The 18,694-nt window shown below is 39.8% G+C and overlaps 1 protein-coding gene across 1 annotated transcript in view; it reads right to left on the bottom strand.

Moving 5' to 3' along the window:
- The window catches only part of Pcca (propionyl-CoA carboxylase subunit alpha), a 336,175-nt gene that overhangs the window by 194,455 nt on the left and 123,026 nt on the right, over nt 1–18,694 (bottom strand). The window contains exons 13-14 of the mRNA XM_021203136.1: nt 4,160–4,303; nt 2,970–3,044 (exon numbers count right to left, since the gene is read on the bottom strand). Coding sequence (XP_021058795.1) covers nt 2,970–3,044; nt 4,160–4,303 — 219 coding nt within the window. The remainder of the gene's footprint in view (nt 1–2,969; nt 3,045–4,159; nt 4,304–18,694) is intronic.

The raw sequence follows: 18,694 nt of genomic DNA, 5'->3' as shown, positions 1-18,694 counted from the left end.
AGGAGGCTTCCCAATAAACAGCAGCTCATCTGTTTGTGGCAAGACAGAAAAGGTCAACACAGCGGCTGGTAGGCCTTTAATATTTTAATTTAGGCAGTTATCAAGGGACCACATGTAAAACCTCTTGTCTAGAATATCCACGTGAGAATGGGTGATGGCTTTATTACATGACATCAGAAGATAAGTGAAAACCACACCGCTCCCCCCTTCGAATGGTTTTAAGGGGAAGCTTGCAATAAGCCCAGGGAGCATCTATTTCTGTATGTGTAGCACAAGCAACAACTTGGGCCCTGTACCCCGAGTTCCTACATGAAGGTCTTAAAGTGAAAGCCACTCCACATTCGTAAAAGACGTGAGTGACCTTTATTTACTGAAAACATTCTTTTGGGTATAAATTCTATAAAATTTGGTATTCATTAAAAATAAAATAAACCTTAAAAAAGGAAAAGAATTTGCAGGCAGTCATGAACGTAGAAAAGTGACACTGTATCTTCTCTCCTATATAAATGGCTGCTGGTAACTTGGCTGCTGATTACTTGGTTAAGAAAAAGGACTGTCTGTTCAGTTCTGGTGCCAATAAGCTAGAACTACTCTGACCAGAGTCAGCTTCATACCCACAGCGCATTGCCAAAGCCTGTTTATCACTAGGATTGCTACAGATCGGAAGCCCTGGCTTTCAGCATAGCTAATATCCAACTCACTAGTAAAATAGTACAGGAAATAAGGAATATTATTGTATTCCTCTGCAGTTCATAAGACAGCTCTCATCGTCTTAAAGAATACTATCCTAAATGCTAAGTAAACTATCAGTAGTTGCTAGGTATGACTGCCTTTTTTGTTTGTTAAAATAATGACAAAAATGTGTCACCTTAAACACATGGGGTCAAATCAAAACATATCATATACAATCAGCACACACAGGCAGACCAACATTCCCAAAGAAATTGTGTAAATTAAAAAAAAAAAAAAACTTTTAACTTACAGTTTACATACATTTTCCCAAGTAATAGCCAACTATATATCTTACTAATAACAATCAATTAAAAAGCAAATTCAATGCCCACTCCTCCATGCATACAAAGCCTACATAACGCCACTGGCCATTTCAAGGATGAAAGTAAATGGAGCTCTAAGCACAACATACCAGTGTGATCTAAAAATAGATTCACAAACTTGGAAGATCAAAGACTACAAGGAACAGCCTCATCCCTGCCCTACAAGCATGATTCAGCTTTAATGATGTGCATGAAAGGTGTGAATCAGAAGTTAACTCAAACCCAAGATCCAAAGCTGGCTTCCCTGTGAAAATGACACATCTAGCTTTTCCACATCTAGTGAGGGAGAAAGAGGACCACACTGAAAACACTCATGCATCCCAAGTGTGAGGTTCTCAAGTCAGTCTCTACATACCTCCAGAACAATTAAAATTGCCTTTGTCAGCCAAAAAGTGGACCCTGGAAACCATGAGGCGGCTCCCAGCCTTCATTATCAATTCACCTCTCCCCTCGGCACAGCTCCCAGCCCACCGTGTCTACCTGACAAGTGACAGCCCAATATGATTAAATGTGTCGAAGGGAGGGGACTTATGGGCCTCCATGACAGGCCAAAAGTGATCACCATGGAGATACATAATTACAGCTGTCAACGCATCTACTGTCCTGCTGACATCAATTTGATTGCTCCCAGCAATAATGATAGACAAAGCTTGGTGCACACTCTCCTGCCCCCAATCCCTTTATCTATTCCTTGGTCCATTTAGCTGACATGCAACATTCACACACGCAAATAACAGCAGTAAGCAGAACATTTAAGGCATTTTAATTGTTTTTTCTTTCTATGGATGGATCACAACTGCAAATGTTATTACATAAAACTCCTGCTGCAGCATTAATTGAAGAAAGATTTGGTGGGACAAAGACTGTAGGGGGTAGAGTTTGTCCATTATCACTTGGGCTTTCAACAGGTCTCACGTTTGAAAATTGCAAATTGCAAAAACTTGAGAGGGTAAAATGTTTGACATCCTGTGAGCTATTACAACATGGTAGAAACTTCTAGCAACTAGAGTAATCATTACGGCTTCTTATTTAAGACTTTTTGTTTGTTTGTTTGATTAAAAAGTGTTTAGATATGTCCCTATGACACTTGCTCTCATGTGCTATTTAGCATCACAGAATGCCTGTTCAATCTTTACAAATTTTTTCTGCCTCCAGGCTTTGAACACAGCATGGAGTCTCCAGGCCTAGAAAGGGTCAAGTCCCTTCAGAAAGCACATGGGCAAAAATCAGTTTAAAAGTGAAATAAATCATATATCTAATAACATCTTCAAATTCAGAATTCTTCCTGTAATCTTTCACCATCTTCTTAGCAGCCATCAAACTGAATAATCCTATTCACAGATGGTACAGGCTTTTCATGCATGGCTAACATGATGTCATCTACATGTGCACTTGAGTAAGAGAGAGTGTGCCGCCCTTGTTCTTCTGAAGCAATCAAAGTGCTTAAAAAGGAAAAGAACAGATGAACTATGGAATAAAATGAATGCTAGTCACTGTTTCCTCAAAGTTGGTGATATCACACAAAATGAGGCACTTTGTTCTCTTTAATAAAGTTTATTTTGTGCTAGAATTTCTTGACATCTGACTATAACACGGGACTGGGTTAGATTTTTTTTTAAGAAAAGATTACATTTTTAATACAAAAAGTCATTTCCCATTCTTAGGATTCTATGATCTTTCACAGTATAAGCTATTATTTATATGATTAGAGGTGTGTGAACTTACCCTGTTGAGTGGATTCTGGTGTTTCTAAATACCATAAAGTACAAAAAATATTTTTATTTAACACAAAAAATGACTCCCCATGAATTTCCCTTGTCCCTCAATTTACATCTTTTAGTGTTCACATAGGATAAAAGTGTGGCATAAATCAAGGGCTGAGCCCCTCAGTTGGGATCACAGTTAATGACTTACACCGGGTAGATGTATCGGCTCTTGGTACTGGGACAGTCTCCCAATAGACGGTAAACCGAAAGACTTGTAGGGGTCCTGGAGGTTCAAAGGAAGGGAAATACAGGCTTTGAAACATAAACCAGCACAAGGAAGGTTAACAACAATGAGAAGTATTTATAGGTCTATTTTAACATACGGTATTTACCAAATCACAGATTCCAGAGTACGATTGCCTCATCCTCTAGACAACTTCCAAGTATATTTAAAAATCAAACAGAACCACAAGCAGAGTTTAGCCTGACCTCCATAGTACTTTATTGAAGTTGGTAGAATTCCAACTTTTTCTAAAATTTCTTACAATGCCTTGGGCAAAAAATAAAATGACCTAGACTCTCTATTAAACATAGCTCAAGTTCAGAACAACAAATGCAATACAGCAAAGAAATTGGTTTTTCTTACTTCTCCAAACAGCTCAAATATGGTAAAGCTGGGAAAAGTCTTCCGGCAGAGACTCAGAAAGCCATACATGCTTCTATGCATGTACATGTTCTGCCTGTAAACATATGAGAGCAGAGCTGGGAAGTATGAGTGGCCACTTCATATATGATCATGAGCAGTAACACTGGGCAATGTGTGGGTCTGAGTTATCTACAGATTACAAAACAACTCACAGCCTGCTTAGAGATACGCTGACTCGGCACTTTATATGGCTAGTATCTTGCACCTAGAAGATTGCACAAATGTTTATGTTGCATTTCTGTTATATCACCTGGGAAAAAAGCATCTTCAGAAGCTGAATGATCTGTTACGTGATTTGTGTGAACTGTCAGACTAAGACTTTGGTAAACCTGTAACTAAAATTATTAACCAGGAGTGGAAGCTTTACCAAAAGCTTTACAGTATAGAGCTCATCTGTGGAATCATGAAGGACCAAGTCAAGGGCACCCAGCTGAGGCCCTGCTGGGTCCCAGTACACTGCTACTGACTTCCCCACCCAGAAAAACACAACAATTACTTCAACTCCATTCTGTTTTTAATTAATTGTTGCAAATTACCTAGTGTTTTTCTGCATTGACCACTGGGCTATCAAAGTCTTACTCTATCTGTGGTTTAGCCACACTGTCTGTTCCAACTTGGGCATAACCCCACCTCACCCCACCCCACTCCACACACACACACACACCCCAATCTACCATCAGAATGCATTTTACCTCAGCATAAACCCGACATTCAACTGCCCAGCCACTGATGGGAATATCCTCTTGCTTGTGCCTGAGTGGGTAACCCTTAGCAACAAGGATCATTTCTTGGACTAAGTCCAGGCCAGTAATGCACTCTGTGACAGGATGTTCAACCTGTAAAGCCAAGATTGCCAGTTGATAGGTAAAGAAAAAGGCAAATAAATGGACATCAACAAGGGAATTCACAAAAGTTCACAGTCGAGTGAAATAATTCTGCTTAACCTTTAGTAATACCTGACTAAAAATCTTCAGTGAAATACATTAAAATGAAAGAATAAATACAGCTCCACACAGATGAAGGTCAGAACCACCCTGAAAGCATGTGTAAGCTTCTCCATTACTTTTCCCAATTTTGATTAATTTGTGGTCCCACATTTAATAGTTTAGCTTTACATTTCTTTTGCTGTAGTTCTCAATGTGGCTGATAAATAATCATCCTTCTGCTACACTTGCTGTGGCATCTGTGGGGAGACCGCTGGTGTTCTCAAGCCCTCATCCAGTCTGAATCATGCCCACTTGCATGCTTCCACTAACCTGTCCTGACAAGAAGCAAGATTAGCGTAATCTTACATCCGTGCAGCATGGCAGGAAGCAGCAGATGGAGCCTTCAGGTTGCCTTCCCTCCAGACAGACCTGGGCAGTGCTTAGCATGCACAATAGCAGACCAGGGTGATGGGGAGCATTCTGCTTTCTCAGCAGACTGCTGATAACTACCTCAGCTGATGGTACCAGGGGAGTACCTGGCCTTCCACACCAACACATGGGATACATATGTGCAAAAACACAACACTCACATACAGCCACATGATCAGATAGACATCATTATAATTTGGTTGTCTGTTTATGTAGAAATCCTTAGACTTGGGTTCAAATAAGGACGTTTACAGCACTGAAAAAGAACATATAATCTTTTACCTAAAATCTCAAGTAAATTCTAAATTTTTTTTAAAAATCTTTGGCTAGGCCTAGTACTTTCATACCATTATTTTTCCTTTTAAAAATTAAGTTCCAGGTGTATGTCACAATAATTTCGTTATTGTGACATGTCACATTTCATACATGGACACAGGAAAAGGTCACTGAACAAATGACTCATCTTCTAGCTTCAGCTGCACTAATTGAAGGACAGGGCTTAGTCATTACAATAATCTTGAAGCTTATCATAACCAGACAATGCCATGGTCTTTAAAAAAATAAAAGAAAGAAAAAGCTTGGTAAAAATAAACAGATGGCATCCATAATTAGCTCTGTGTGTGTTATGAGTTTGTTTACAGTTTCAACAACATTTTAAGACATTTTGACATAATTTTAATGACAAATCATTGCTAAAATAAGCATCTACCCTTTGTAAAATAAATGTGACACTAAATAAAGAACTTACTAGACAGTTTAATGCATATATATTTTAAATTAAATTGTGATGTGTTAGAAACAATATTCTACAAGACACAAATGCAAAGTTCAACACCAATTCCATGTGAACAGAGCATCTCAGCACCCAACTGTTCTTAACTATAAGATGTAAACCTACTATGTGACAAAGCACAGTTTACACAACCTTTTCAAAATGAGCTTTAATTAAGTGAAAGACTCAATTTCCACTTTGAATGACCAGTACTCCAAAAGTATTATATAAAAAGAAAAAATACAGAGAGAATAGAACTGAACAGAAGCTAGGAAGTATGGTCAAGTTAGTGAGTGTTGAAACTATAAGGAGACAGCGAAAATGAAATACTTAGAGAATTTTAGGGCATCTCCATTGAGCTACTTCACTGCCAAGAAAAGGAAACACAGTGAGTGTGCAGCGTGAAAACACTGGGCACACTACCTCACCACAACCCATGTTAGCAACTGTGGGGTACAGACACCCATGGCACTTGCACAGTGCTCACAGAAGCTCCCCACCGCTGGATCCAGAAGGGCAAGGAGGCATCTGTAAGAAATCAACGAACTCTGAATGAACGTGCGCTATTTTTTTTTTAAACCACCTATGCTTTTTTAAAAGGTCAAGATTACAAATGACTAAATGGCCATGGGATTGTTCCAGATTAAGAGAGACTAAAGAGAGAGCTGACTGTGGTGATGCAGGCCCAGGACCCTGGCACTCAAGAAGCAGAGGCAGGAAGATCCCAAGTTCAAGGCCAGCTTGAGCTACGTGGGGAAAGACCAATCTCCAAAAGCAAAAGGAAACAGGAAAAAGTAAGACAACAAAACAGAACAAACAAAACAAAACAAACGAGGAATGATTATGTGTGACATAACCCTGACTTAGACATTTCCCCTTCTGTAGCAAGCTTTAGTGAGGCCTCTGGATAACAGCAATGCAACACTGTCACCATCCTGATTTGGGGTTCTGTGAAGTTTTACTCTGAAAATGTTTATGGTAAAGAAAACATATGTGGCTCTGCATATGGACTTACAGAAAGGGCAGCTGTAGACAGGGCTAGTAATGTGAGCCCAGAGTCCTTTCTTCTTCTCCATCTTTACTCCAAGTCAGAGATCATTTAAAGATTTAAAACATAAGTAAACATGACACTCCTGCAAAGAGCTTCGTATATCTTATGATGAACCATGATTGACATAGCTGTACCTGGCTGGACCAGCACGTGTTACTCCTCAGCTTCCGGATCTTGCAGATTCTCATTAAGAGGAAAGAGGTGTCCATTCACGGCTGCCTATTTGTTCCATTTCTCTCTGACCTAAACTTCTAAGACTTTACTCTGAATTTACCTAATAGTTGCTAAAGCATTTTTAAAAATAGGTAACACAGAAGTGGATGCTCACAGCCAGCTATTGGATGGAACACAGGGTCGCCAATGGAGGAGCTAGAGAAAGTACCCAAGGACCTTAAGGGGGCTGCAACCCTGTAGGTGGAACAACAATATGAACTAACCAGTACCCCCTGAGTTTGTGTCTCTAGCTGCATATGTAGCAGAAGATGGCCTAATCAGCCATCATTGGGTAGAGAGGCCCCTTGGTCTTGCAAACTTTATATGACCCAGCACAAGGCAAGGCCTGGGCCAAGTAGTGGGAGTGGGTGGGTAGGGGAGCAGAGGTGGGGGGAGGGTATAGGAAACTTTTGGGATAGCATTTGAAATGTAAATAAAGAAAATAATAATAATAATAAAAAAATTAATTTAAAAAAATAAAAATAAAAATAGGTAACTATATCAGTAGGCCTTCTTTATCAGAAAAATAATTTGGGTGAGCTGTAATTGCGTAAGTTTGCATGTTAAGAGTAAGAGAAACCTAGTACAGAGGAGGGGGGAGTCATTCCACTGTGCAGAAAGGACGATGGGGGAAAAGAGTCTATGTTTCTTGAAAGGAGGGATATTTGACTGCAAATATTTAGAAGCTGGTAATCTGTGATTATACTTAGTCAAAGCAGAAACTTCCATGACTCAAAGTAGAAAGTCCAGCATTCATAATCATGAATGGCATGTTAAAATTTGCAAATCCTCCATAAGAACATGCTTATTCAAACTTAATCAATACTTCCAAAGGAGACACCTGTGAGGAGAGGTATATGGTACAAATTTTAAATCTCTACATAATACCATTTTAATCTAACACGTCCTACATAGTATCTTTAGCAAATATATCAAGTGTGATTAGACAGGTATCAGGTAGAGATGGTCTGTGAAAGCTCTTTCCAAAGCTGAATTTGTTGGAGTCAGCCCTACCTTGAACAGGATATGAATATAGATATCCTAAGGATAGACAGGATTACCCGACAAAATAGGAGGGAACTGCCTTCTCCTATAAAACAGGGTTTCGTCATAGTGCTCGGTACTATACATCTCTGCCTCTTCCCTTGCTGCTGCTCTCACCTAGAAGGATAACAGATGCCTTTATTTTTTGGTTCTGCTCTCTGAATTCAGAAAGACTCTTTGTCTAGTACAGGATCCAAAGGGCACAAGTGACTTAACCAACAAACATCAGTTTCTTACAGTCCTGGAGGCCATAGTAAAGAATCTTAAAAAATGTGTCCATTAAAATTGTGCCATATTTCCTTCCTCCTGGGAATATGGGATTTCAAAATAAAGACCCAAAGCTATTAGACTTTTGATCTACAGGAATGAAGGACAAAAAGCACACTGAGAGACCTCAGCACATGACTCCTGCAAATAATAGCGATACTCAAGAAAAGCTGCACAAACTTAAACTTTGTCATGGAGTGTTCCTCGTGAGAATTAACAGATAAATACAGGAAGACAGGACTGCCAGGGCTGCAGTGTGTCCTCCCCTATCTTGACATTCTAACCCTTGCTACCTCAGAATGAGACTGTACATCAGGAAACAGGGCCTTTAATGAAGTGACTATCTTAAATGAGGTCGTTAGGGTGGACCCTACTCCAGTATGCCTAGGGCCCTCATAAGAAGAGCATGGACACAGACACACAGCACAATGCAAGGCCATGTGCAGACAGATATCTATCTGCAAGCCAAGGGAAGAGGCATCCCAAAGAGACTAACCCTACTGACACCCTGGTCTTGGGCGAGTGGCCTCCAGGACTGTAAGAAACTACTGTTGATTGGTTAATCCATCCATCCATCCAAAGGCCCTTTGCATTGACAGCCTGAGGGCCCTAAGAAGGCCAAAGTAGGATAATAAATGTGAGTACAAATCCAAAACTTGAAGGGACATGTTGACACAGGCCTTTAATTCTAGAGCTAGGGAGGTACAGGCAGGTTCATTTCAGTGAATTTAAGGCCATTCTGGCCTACACAGTGAGTTTAGGGCCAGCCAGAACTATATTAGCAAGACCCTGTTTCAAAACCTCAAAAAAAAAGGGGGGGTTGTCCAGAACTCAAAGATAGCAAAATAATTTATAAAAGCTGCAAAACAAAATTTTAACTGTCCATTTGACAGGCTTTCCCATGGACAAACTTACCACACACACATACATGCAAAGAAAAAGGAGAGTGGGGCTACACTACTCCAAAGTTAGTAAAAAGCATTTGTCCAACTACATCTACTGTCAGAAAACATAATTTCGCTTGCAATGTAGACAAGAACTAGAACCCAACAGAACTGCTAAATTATCAATGAGAATTGAGTAATTAGTAATTTAAACCTTAAAAAGAAAAAAAGGGAAAGCAGAATTTAAAATGGAGAAAATATTAATTTATAAGAGAGAATTGTGACATCAATAGCCAAGAATAAGGAATACCTTTTCACATTGCAAGCATGTCAGATTACATCGTGGCCATGTGTATACATGTGTATATGTGTGTGTACAAGTGCATGTGTATAGAGATGAATGTTTATAAGAGTGTGAATGTGTTCATATGTGTGTCAAAGAACCTCAGATGTTGTTCTTCAGGCACCATTCACATTTTGAGACCAGGTCCCTCGTAGGTCTGTAACTCACCGAGTAGGCCAAGATGGCTGGTCAGAAAGCCCAAGGGGTCCACTGTCTGCCTTCCCAGTGCTGGGCTAATGAGAGCTCATGGTATCACTATGCCTGACTTTTTCATCTGAGCTCTAGGGATTGAATTCCAGTCTCTATGCTTGTTTGGACTGAGCCATGTCTTCAATCATAGACTGCATTCTTCAAAAGTAGTTTTTAAACTTAGAAAGTAACATTTGAAGGGCTGGGGAGATACATCCATGAATACATCACCTGGTACACGGGTATGAAGGACCTGAGTTCAGATCCAAAGCACACATAAAAGCCACTCGGGTGAGGCATTCCACCACTCAGAAGACAGAGGCGTGGTTCCATGGCAGGATGGCTAGCTAGACTGTCCAAAACTTGCACACTCCAGGTCCAACAAGAGACTCTGCCTCAATAAAATGGTTATTGATTGAAGGAAACACCTGATGTTAATTTCAGCTCCTCATATGCACACAAATGCATGTGTGTACATACCTGGACATACGTGTGTATATGAAAATAGACACATGCACATGCTACAGACACATACATGTACAAAGAAGAAAGTAGCAGCCTCAAAAATAAAAGATCTCCCAAAGATCTTCAATGTAGAAGATACAACATGATACAGGTTGGAATTTGGTATTAAAACATTTTAAACTAAACTGCAGTTATACTTCAAAAGGCACAGTGCAATAGTCATGTGCTATGACATAATCTGCACTGGAATGCTGCACCTAAGAGGCATTTGGGAACCATATTGGAAGAACAAGCAAATCCATGGCTCTCGTGCTCTTGCTAATCTTTCCCACTTCTAAAACGTACCACAGGAGCTGGAAAGCTAGCTCACCAGTTAAGAGCACTTACTGCTCTTCCTGAGGACACAGGTTCAGTTCCCGGCACCCACACGGTGGCTCACAACTGTCTGCAACTCCGATTTCATGGACTCCAATACCCTCTTCTGATCTCTGAGGGCTATAGCACACACATGGTACACAGACATACACTCAGACACACACACACACATAAAATAAATATTAAAAAAAGAAAGTTACCATGAAGAAAAGGCAGAGGTTCAGATGCAGTGGAGGAAGGAGGGAGGAAAGGGGAAAAAAGAAAAAAAAAGAAGCAAGGGAAGAACTAGAGAGAGAAACTGAAGTGCGATTTGGTACAAGGATTTCTGCTTCAGAGGGCATCATTGGTCAAGAATATTTTGATTCCAATTGAAATTAACTTGATTCAGTAAGGATACATGAAGTCATTCGCATAGAACATCAATTTTAAAAGAGGTTATTTATCAGAGTAGCTGCTGATTCCTTGTTTAGCAGGCTGTTAGAACAGTTCCCACATAACTCCTCTGCCTCCACCTAGCTTTCCCAGATGACGAGCATGCTGTATCAGTATGGAAACTTGTGAGAGTTATGAGCCAACATCAATAAACTGTAATTAAAGCCCACATTTTACATCAGGGCTCACTCTTAGGGCCATACATTCCTGGTGGCTGGCAAATGCATAGCTAACTATGTGCCTCTGCCTTGGCAGCATTAGTATTTCCAATTCAGAAGTCTACACCCAAAATAGCACAGGAAACACCATGACCAAACAACTCGGGGAGGAAAGGGTTGAATGGGCTTACGCTTCCAAACTACTGTACATCATTGAAGTAAGTCAGGACAGAAACTCAAACAGAACAGGAACCTGGAGGCAGGAGCTGATGCAGAGGCCATGGAGGATGCTGCTGACTGCCTTGCCCCTTGTGGCCTGGTCAGTCTGCTTTCTTACAGAACCCAAAATCACCAGCCTAGAGGCTCTCTCAGTAATCATCAATCAAAAGAATGCACTGCGGGCTTTTCCACAAGCAATCAATCATTTCCCAAATGAGGTTCCTTCTTCCAAAATAATTCAAGCTTGTGTGAAGTTAATAAACTAGCCAGTACACTGCCCAAAGTTGGAGTTCCTTCTCAATCCACCCCACCAGGCTATCACCCCACACAGCACATTAGTTCAAAGAACCTTTGCTTCTCTCTTGTTTTCTGTTGTATTTTTTAATAGTTACTCAAGGGTTTATATTGGGTCAAAAGGTAGCTGATTTATCTCAAACCCCAAACTTCTGTTACAAAGTAAACGTAACACATGTAAGGGCAGCCTGGTTTATCACCCGCTCAACAGCTCACAGGAGACAATACCCAGAGCTACAGTTAACATCGGAAGCTGTGACTGAAGAAAAGCCCTGGCCATATGATGATGGAGACAACATGCTCAGTGATGGGGATGCTGCTGCTGACCCCTGGAAAAGACATAGATGCAACCCAACTATAATTAAAGGAGTTATTGGTTAGATGCCAGCAGGAAAACAGTCCTAAAGCCTAATCTCGGGCATGTCATGAAGGAGGGGTGTGGGAAGGGCTTTTAAAGGGAAAACCACAAGATGACCTTCAATATCTATGCAAGCAAGCAATGACTAGTCTGTTCCGTCAAGTGAAGTAGTTAAGGAAACTCACAACAATCTTTGGGTGTATGCATAAGCAAGTTACAAAAGCCAAAATAGCAGTTAGTCATACTGTAACAAGTAGAAGGTCATGGCTGTATGTTTTGGGGTGGGAGGTCACTGAGTCATGTTACTGGGACTTATCTTTCAGGGACTAGAATAAGAGGAAAAATATCTAGTTAATAACAAATAGATGCCTGGTATATAATGGGGTTTCTTTAGCCACCACATTGAGCATCCAAGTCAAAAATATTAATATGAGAACCAGAAAAGCCATGCCTGCTACAAATAAGACAAATGGTGGGCCAAGGAGAACAAACAGTGAAAGCAGCAGACATGAGAACTTGGGGAAGAAAGATAGCAGGAACAGGCAAAAATATGTTAATTATCATTAAGTATTTTTTTATCATTAAGTATTATTAAAAGGAAACAAAGTACTATTTCAAAATGTTAGCCATAACCATTTTTTAAGATTATATCTTGCAAATTATATCTGAAAATTAAAAGCCTTTTCCTAAGATTTTGGCAACTATATTATTTTAATTCTTTTTCTTTTACTAAATATAAATAATGTAATCTAATAAGCTAAATTCTCACCTATAAAAATAAGAATGAGAGGTAAATAGTTGTCTTGGATACTGAACTATAATGCACGGCATAGTATCTAAAACACCGCAGTACTAGCACCCAAATAAGCAGAAACATTTTCCAAATTAACAGACATGAGATAGTTGAATAAATTGAATGTCTTAGATGAATACAATAAAATTGATTCCAGATGGAGAGATCCATTATGAAGTATAAAATGAGTTCTAAAAGAAAACATGGGGCACAGAGTTGGGTTTATCAAAAGGGAAAACCAAATACTGTCACAATGACCCAAGTTACACAATAGAGATTTAAAATTCAACTACTTAGAAATAGAAACTTTTTCAGAAAAATAACAACATACAAAGTCAGGAAGACAAGCAACAGATGGAGGGGGAATATCTAAAAATGGAATCTGAAGTTTTCACCCTATATTCATTTGCTGATCCCGCTGGCGATGAAATGGCTTCTGCCTCAGGTGAGGGAAGAACCCCCTGCTCTGAGAGCAGCAGAGTACCGTGACCCAGACCCCAACCACATGCAGCAAGGACCAGTAGACCCAACACGGATAGAGGGGCTTGGACTACACACTAGGAACCTGAACGGTATAAAATTCAGGCCTTGTACAAGCATTGCGAGCATATCTGACCTCAACACTGAAGGAGTAGAGGGATGAGGGAGTGGGGAGAGAGAAGGCAATTATGCAAACTTTGCTCTGGAATGTCAGGAAGGGCTCCATGTAAAAGGGTCTAAGGGTATACAGGATATTCTACCATCAACTGACCATCTGAAGAACAAAGCTAAGCCAAGCATCCAAGCTAAACCAAGCTACACCAAGGCCTCAACTTGCTGACTCTCGGTGGCACATCTGCAGAGAGAAACAAAACTTTATGAGTCCAGATGTCACCATCCACCAAGTGAAGATGCTACTCAGATTTCTGTTACCAGAAAACATACATGGCCTGAAGCTGGACTAACAAGCTTAGGAAGTTTCAAATGAAGGGACAAAGCACAGTACAGACTTCTTTGCTCCAGCCAGTGCACGAACTAGGGATAACACAGATTGCAAAAACTACAGAATTTGGTGTGTGCTTTAAGAATTAGAATCTCAGCTTAGAACGTAAATTTGGAAAAGAAAATACACTATTTAAAAAAAAATGTGAGTAGTTAAGAACATTTCCTGCTTATGGAGTTCAATCCCCAGCACCTACATCAAGTAGCTCACAACCCCCTGTAACTTTGGCTCCGAGGGATCTAATACCACCTTTGGCCTATACAGGCACTTGTACAGACTCACTTGCACACATTCACGCACAACACACATATACTTCAAAATAATAGAAATAAATGTGTTAAAAATAATGTTCCTATTAAAAAGAAGAAGAATGAATTGTTTTAACAATATCAGAAGCCAGACATGGTAGCACATACCTTTAATCTTTCAGCATTCAGGAGGCAGAGGCAGGAGGACCATAGCAAGTTTGAATTCACCCTAATCTATAACAAGTTCCAAGCTAACCATGATTACATAAGCACAGAGGGGGCATGAAAGAAAGGCTTCCTCAATGCTGTGAGAAGTCCAAGATTTGTTCTTCATGATCCCAGTTAGTAGTCAACTTACTGTGAAATGCCCCCTACACACAAACACATTCTAAGAAGGCAAAATTCATTTTTCTTGATAGCAAACAGGGTCACACTCATGAAAAATAAACCCAAGAAAAGAAGTGTGATAACCATTAAGTGTGAGCAAACTGTATTGTCAGGACTAACATGATGAAATTTTTACCAATTTAACTCCTCACCGCACCCCACCCCACCCCACCCCAAAGGCTATTCTGCCACCTTTAAATGATAGAATATAATTTCCTGGAAAGTTATCCAGGATAAAAAGCAGACAGGCATTGAGGAACTCCAGTGATTTCAACTAACTGCAAAGAGCTATCTGATGCAGAAAACTGTGGGGCAGGCTTTAAGAAACACTTGGCTAAAACAAGTGAGGTAGAAACAAATCCAAGAACAAAGAAAACCACAAGTGTCAGGTGTGGTAAACATGTAGCTGGCAACTAGAGACACTAAGCCAAGAAGATCACCAGAGCACAGGAGTTCAAGGCTAGCCTGGGCAACAAAGCAAGACCTTGTCTCAGGGAATAAGGTACACAGTTACAAGTTGGCCTAAAAAAGACACTGGATGGTAATTCTATAGATGATGGCATGTATCCAACCCAACAGTCATGTCTATTTGTAACAATCATATCTATTTGTAGAACAAAACACAAATGTTCTCTCATTACAAATTTCTCTCTGGATCTCATTGCAAGCTGTCATCCTCATCATGGCATAATAAAGTCCATATCTTAATTTAAAAAAATATTTCCTTGTTATCTAACTAGATTCACTTAGTTAGAAAAGCATTATTTTAATCAAAAACAAATTAATATCCAAAATTGTAAGGATATTCACATGAACAGAATATGAGCTAAGAAATACAATTTCAAAGGGAGTAACCAACTACTATTAATAATAAATGCTACAAATATTTATAATATTGGCCTCAAAATACAGAAAACTTATGCTATGGCAAGTGAGAACCAATTTGTTATTTGATAGGTGTATTTTTACTCTACCAGCAATTTTTTTCATATAGCTGACATAGAGTAAGACTTTGGTGATTACACTCATGGGACTAGTTAGTATTTGATTTGCATGCTCAACTGCCAACTCCCTTGCAGCTGATGCACAGCCTGTGACTGGTGAGGGTCTAGGTGTCAGGGAAGCACTTCCACATGTCATTTAGAAATGGAGTGGTAAGTGAGGCAAAGGCCATGTGTACAGGACAGGAAAGGGCACAAATTTATATGTATATAATGTACTTCTTAAAGCCATCAGCTTGGAACCAGTACTCAGTTACTGGGAGTAGGTAACAAGAGAGAGGTATTCTTAAGAAATCAAAGAGTAAGAATACAGGGAAAATATCACCACCCCAAACCCAACAAATGGGTTCTAAAGACAAGCACAACACTCAGCACCATTTCTTTCCCCCACACACGTGTTTCCCAGGTGTAAAGTAATACCACGGATGGACTTTGTTCTTTAGTAGCATGCAGTAACTGAAAGTACAGCCATAAACATGAGAGGCCACTCCAGGACAGTGCACAGATAAACCACCTCCACAGGGAGCAGAGGACGCAAAGGAGCACACCCTCAAGATCAGAGTGGTCTCAGAGACAGCCCCTGGCTGGACTGCAAACAAGCTTAGCATCCCTCAGAAGCCCAAGAAATTTCACTTTCAACTGGGACCCTTAGTGCCACAAAATACACAGGAGCACTGGGCAGAAAACAACAGCAGCAAATCTCTATAGGAGAGAATCCATCACCCAAGGTATCATGCACCACTAGAATGAATGAATGAATGAATGAATGAATGAATGAATTACATATCCTGGGGCTGGAGAGATGTCTCAGAAGTCAAGAGGACTTTATGCTCTTTCAGAGGACCTGGGTTCAGTTTCCAAAACCCAAATCATGACTCACAAATATCTGCTAGTTCCAGGGGATTTGACAGCATGCATGCACATAGAACACATACATACATGCACATGTATGTACACATGTTAAAATATTCATATATACAAAATTAAATAAACAAGTAAAAAAAAAAAAAACCTTTAAGAAGTAACACGCAGTCAGAGATAAAAAGGCATAAAAGCACCTAAGTGCCACCACCTCAACAGGATCGATGAGGACACTCAGGGTTTCAGAAACGGAAGATGTTACATATGCCATAAGACAACTAAGTTGACTATGTTTAAAAAAATAAAAGATAAAATGAAATTGTTGGATGGGAGATGCAAAAAGATAGCAAGCACTGAACTGCATTTTTAAAGAATCAAATACAAAGTCTAGCTTCAAATGCAAACAAGTGAAACTATAAAGTCATGAGTGAATGATGCATTAAGAGCACCATAAGGCCAAAGAATTATCAAACAAAAAGGGCATGTAATGAAATTACCTAAATTGAAAAACTCAGAAGGAAGAGATAATGATAGAAGTAGCAATAGACAATTTTCAAAACAGCAGAAAGGCATTAAACCACAGAAGCCTGACATCCCATGAAGTACATAGGCACGTACAAACATGAGTGAAGAAAACTAAGAAAAAATATCAATTGTTTAAAGGTTACTTTAATTTTTTAAAGAGGTGTTAGCAAAAAGTATCAGCAGGCAAGAGGTTTGATCCTGAGCCTTTGTAGAGGTGGAGAAAGAATGAGCGATAGTTACCTTCTGACCCCACATGCACCATGGCACGTGCAGCCCTCACAGGAACACATCATCAGTACACACAAATGCAATACACTTGCAAACAGTTTCTGTTTTGTTTTTCTTTTCTGTGTGTGTGTATGAATGAAAATTTTTTTATTAGATATTTTCTTCATTTATATTTCAAATGCTATCCTGAAAGTCCCATATACCTTCCCCTCACCCTGCTCCCCAACCTACCCACTCCCGCTTCCTGCCCTGGCATTCCCCTGTACTGGGGCATATGATCTTCTTTGCAAACATTTTAAGTCATTTAGAAAACAAATTCATTACTGCTGTCAGAAGAACAAGAAAGTCAGTATCTACACATAAGCGGAAATAGAATTTTGAAAGTTCCTCCAGAAATAAGCAGGTATAACATGATGAATTTGAGAGAAAGTTGGAGGAGAAAACATTAGAGGAAGGAAACAGAAGGGGAAATGAGATTTTAAAAACCTCATATTTATGTATGTATCTATGAGTTTTCAACAAGCAAGCCTTTGAAAAAAATTTCCAGATACAAAGGAAGAAATAAAAGATCAGGTATATCTTCTATATGGGTAGAGGGAAAGAATGGTGACTATTTAAAACAAGAGTAAGAGACATTACCTTGATAACAATGAAGTCGAAAATGTCCTTACCCAGCCAGGTGGGTCTGGCCTGGAAAACATAACCTGACTGACATCAGTCCTAGAGGGATCAAGGCTGTCTGCTGTGGGACAGGTTTTAACAAAAGCTTAGACTCTCACACAGCTCTCAAACCACAAGAGAAATGAAGTTAAATGCTAAGCACTGGAAATACAAGGAAAAGAGAAAAACTATGGGGGAAGAAAAGTGAAAACATTGAAACAGACTGAATTTAAGTCCAAATATATCAAATCAAGTGCAGCTGTAAAGGGCTGAACCAGAAGTTCACTTGAGCCTGCATTCAAGGCCATTCTGTTTAAAAAAAAAAAAAAAGTGGTACAAATGTACTAGAGTCATCATGATGTCTAGGCACAGACAAGATGATGTTGTCTAGGCACAGACAAGGATAGGAATTGCCTTAAAATTATATAATGCTTACAGAGATGTAAAATGCATTCACAGACAGATCAACCCTTAAACAATGAAGAAAGATGCACTGTGCAAAAAGATATGTTGAGTTCAGACCATGAGCTCCCCTGCCACTAGGCAAAGGACAGGGCCACTAAAGGAAACCCACCGCAAGCATCCAAAACCACAAGGACTGGTTAAGACCAAGTTTTAAAAAATTAAAAATAAAAAAGTATCTCTCTTGGGGCTGGAGAAATGGTTCATCAGTTGAAAGCTGCTGAACTTCTAGAAGACCTATGTTTAATTGCCAGCACCCACAAAGCAGCTCACTGTAACTACCTGTAACTCCAGTTCCAGGGGATCCAACACCTTTACCCAGATATACACAGAGTGAAAACACCAATGCATATGAAATAAAAATAAATGAATCATTCTTTAAAAATATCTATCTTGCAATCACTCATATGTTGAGAGGCCCTGATACATGAAGGTAGAGTCTGATTTCAGGGACAGGTATGAAAATGAAGAAAGCTACTGAAGCAAAGGCTGCTCAGGGTGACATCTAAAGCTAAGAGTGGAGTAGCAGCATAGAGAAGTATTCAGGCACCCAGGTGATATATAAAAGGCCGCCAGAGGAACAAAAGCATTCAAGCCATCCTTCTGCCCAGAGACACTCAACTGTCTCTCCCAACACAGGCAAACCACCACCCCCACCCCC

Source organism: Mus pahari, chromosome 8 (genome assembly GCF_900095145.1).
Source record: "Mus pahari chromosome 8, PAHARI_EIJ_v1.1, whole genome shotgun sequence".
Taxonomy (NCBI): domain Eukaryota; kingdom Metazoa; phylum Chordata; class Mammalia; order Rodentia; family Muridae; genus Mus; species Mus pahari.
This window is presented reverse-complemented; position numbering and strand designations above follow the sequence as displayed.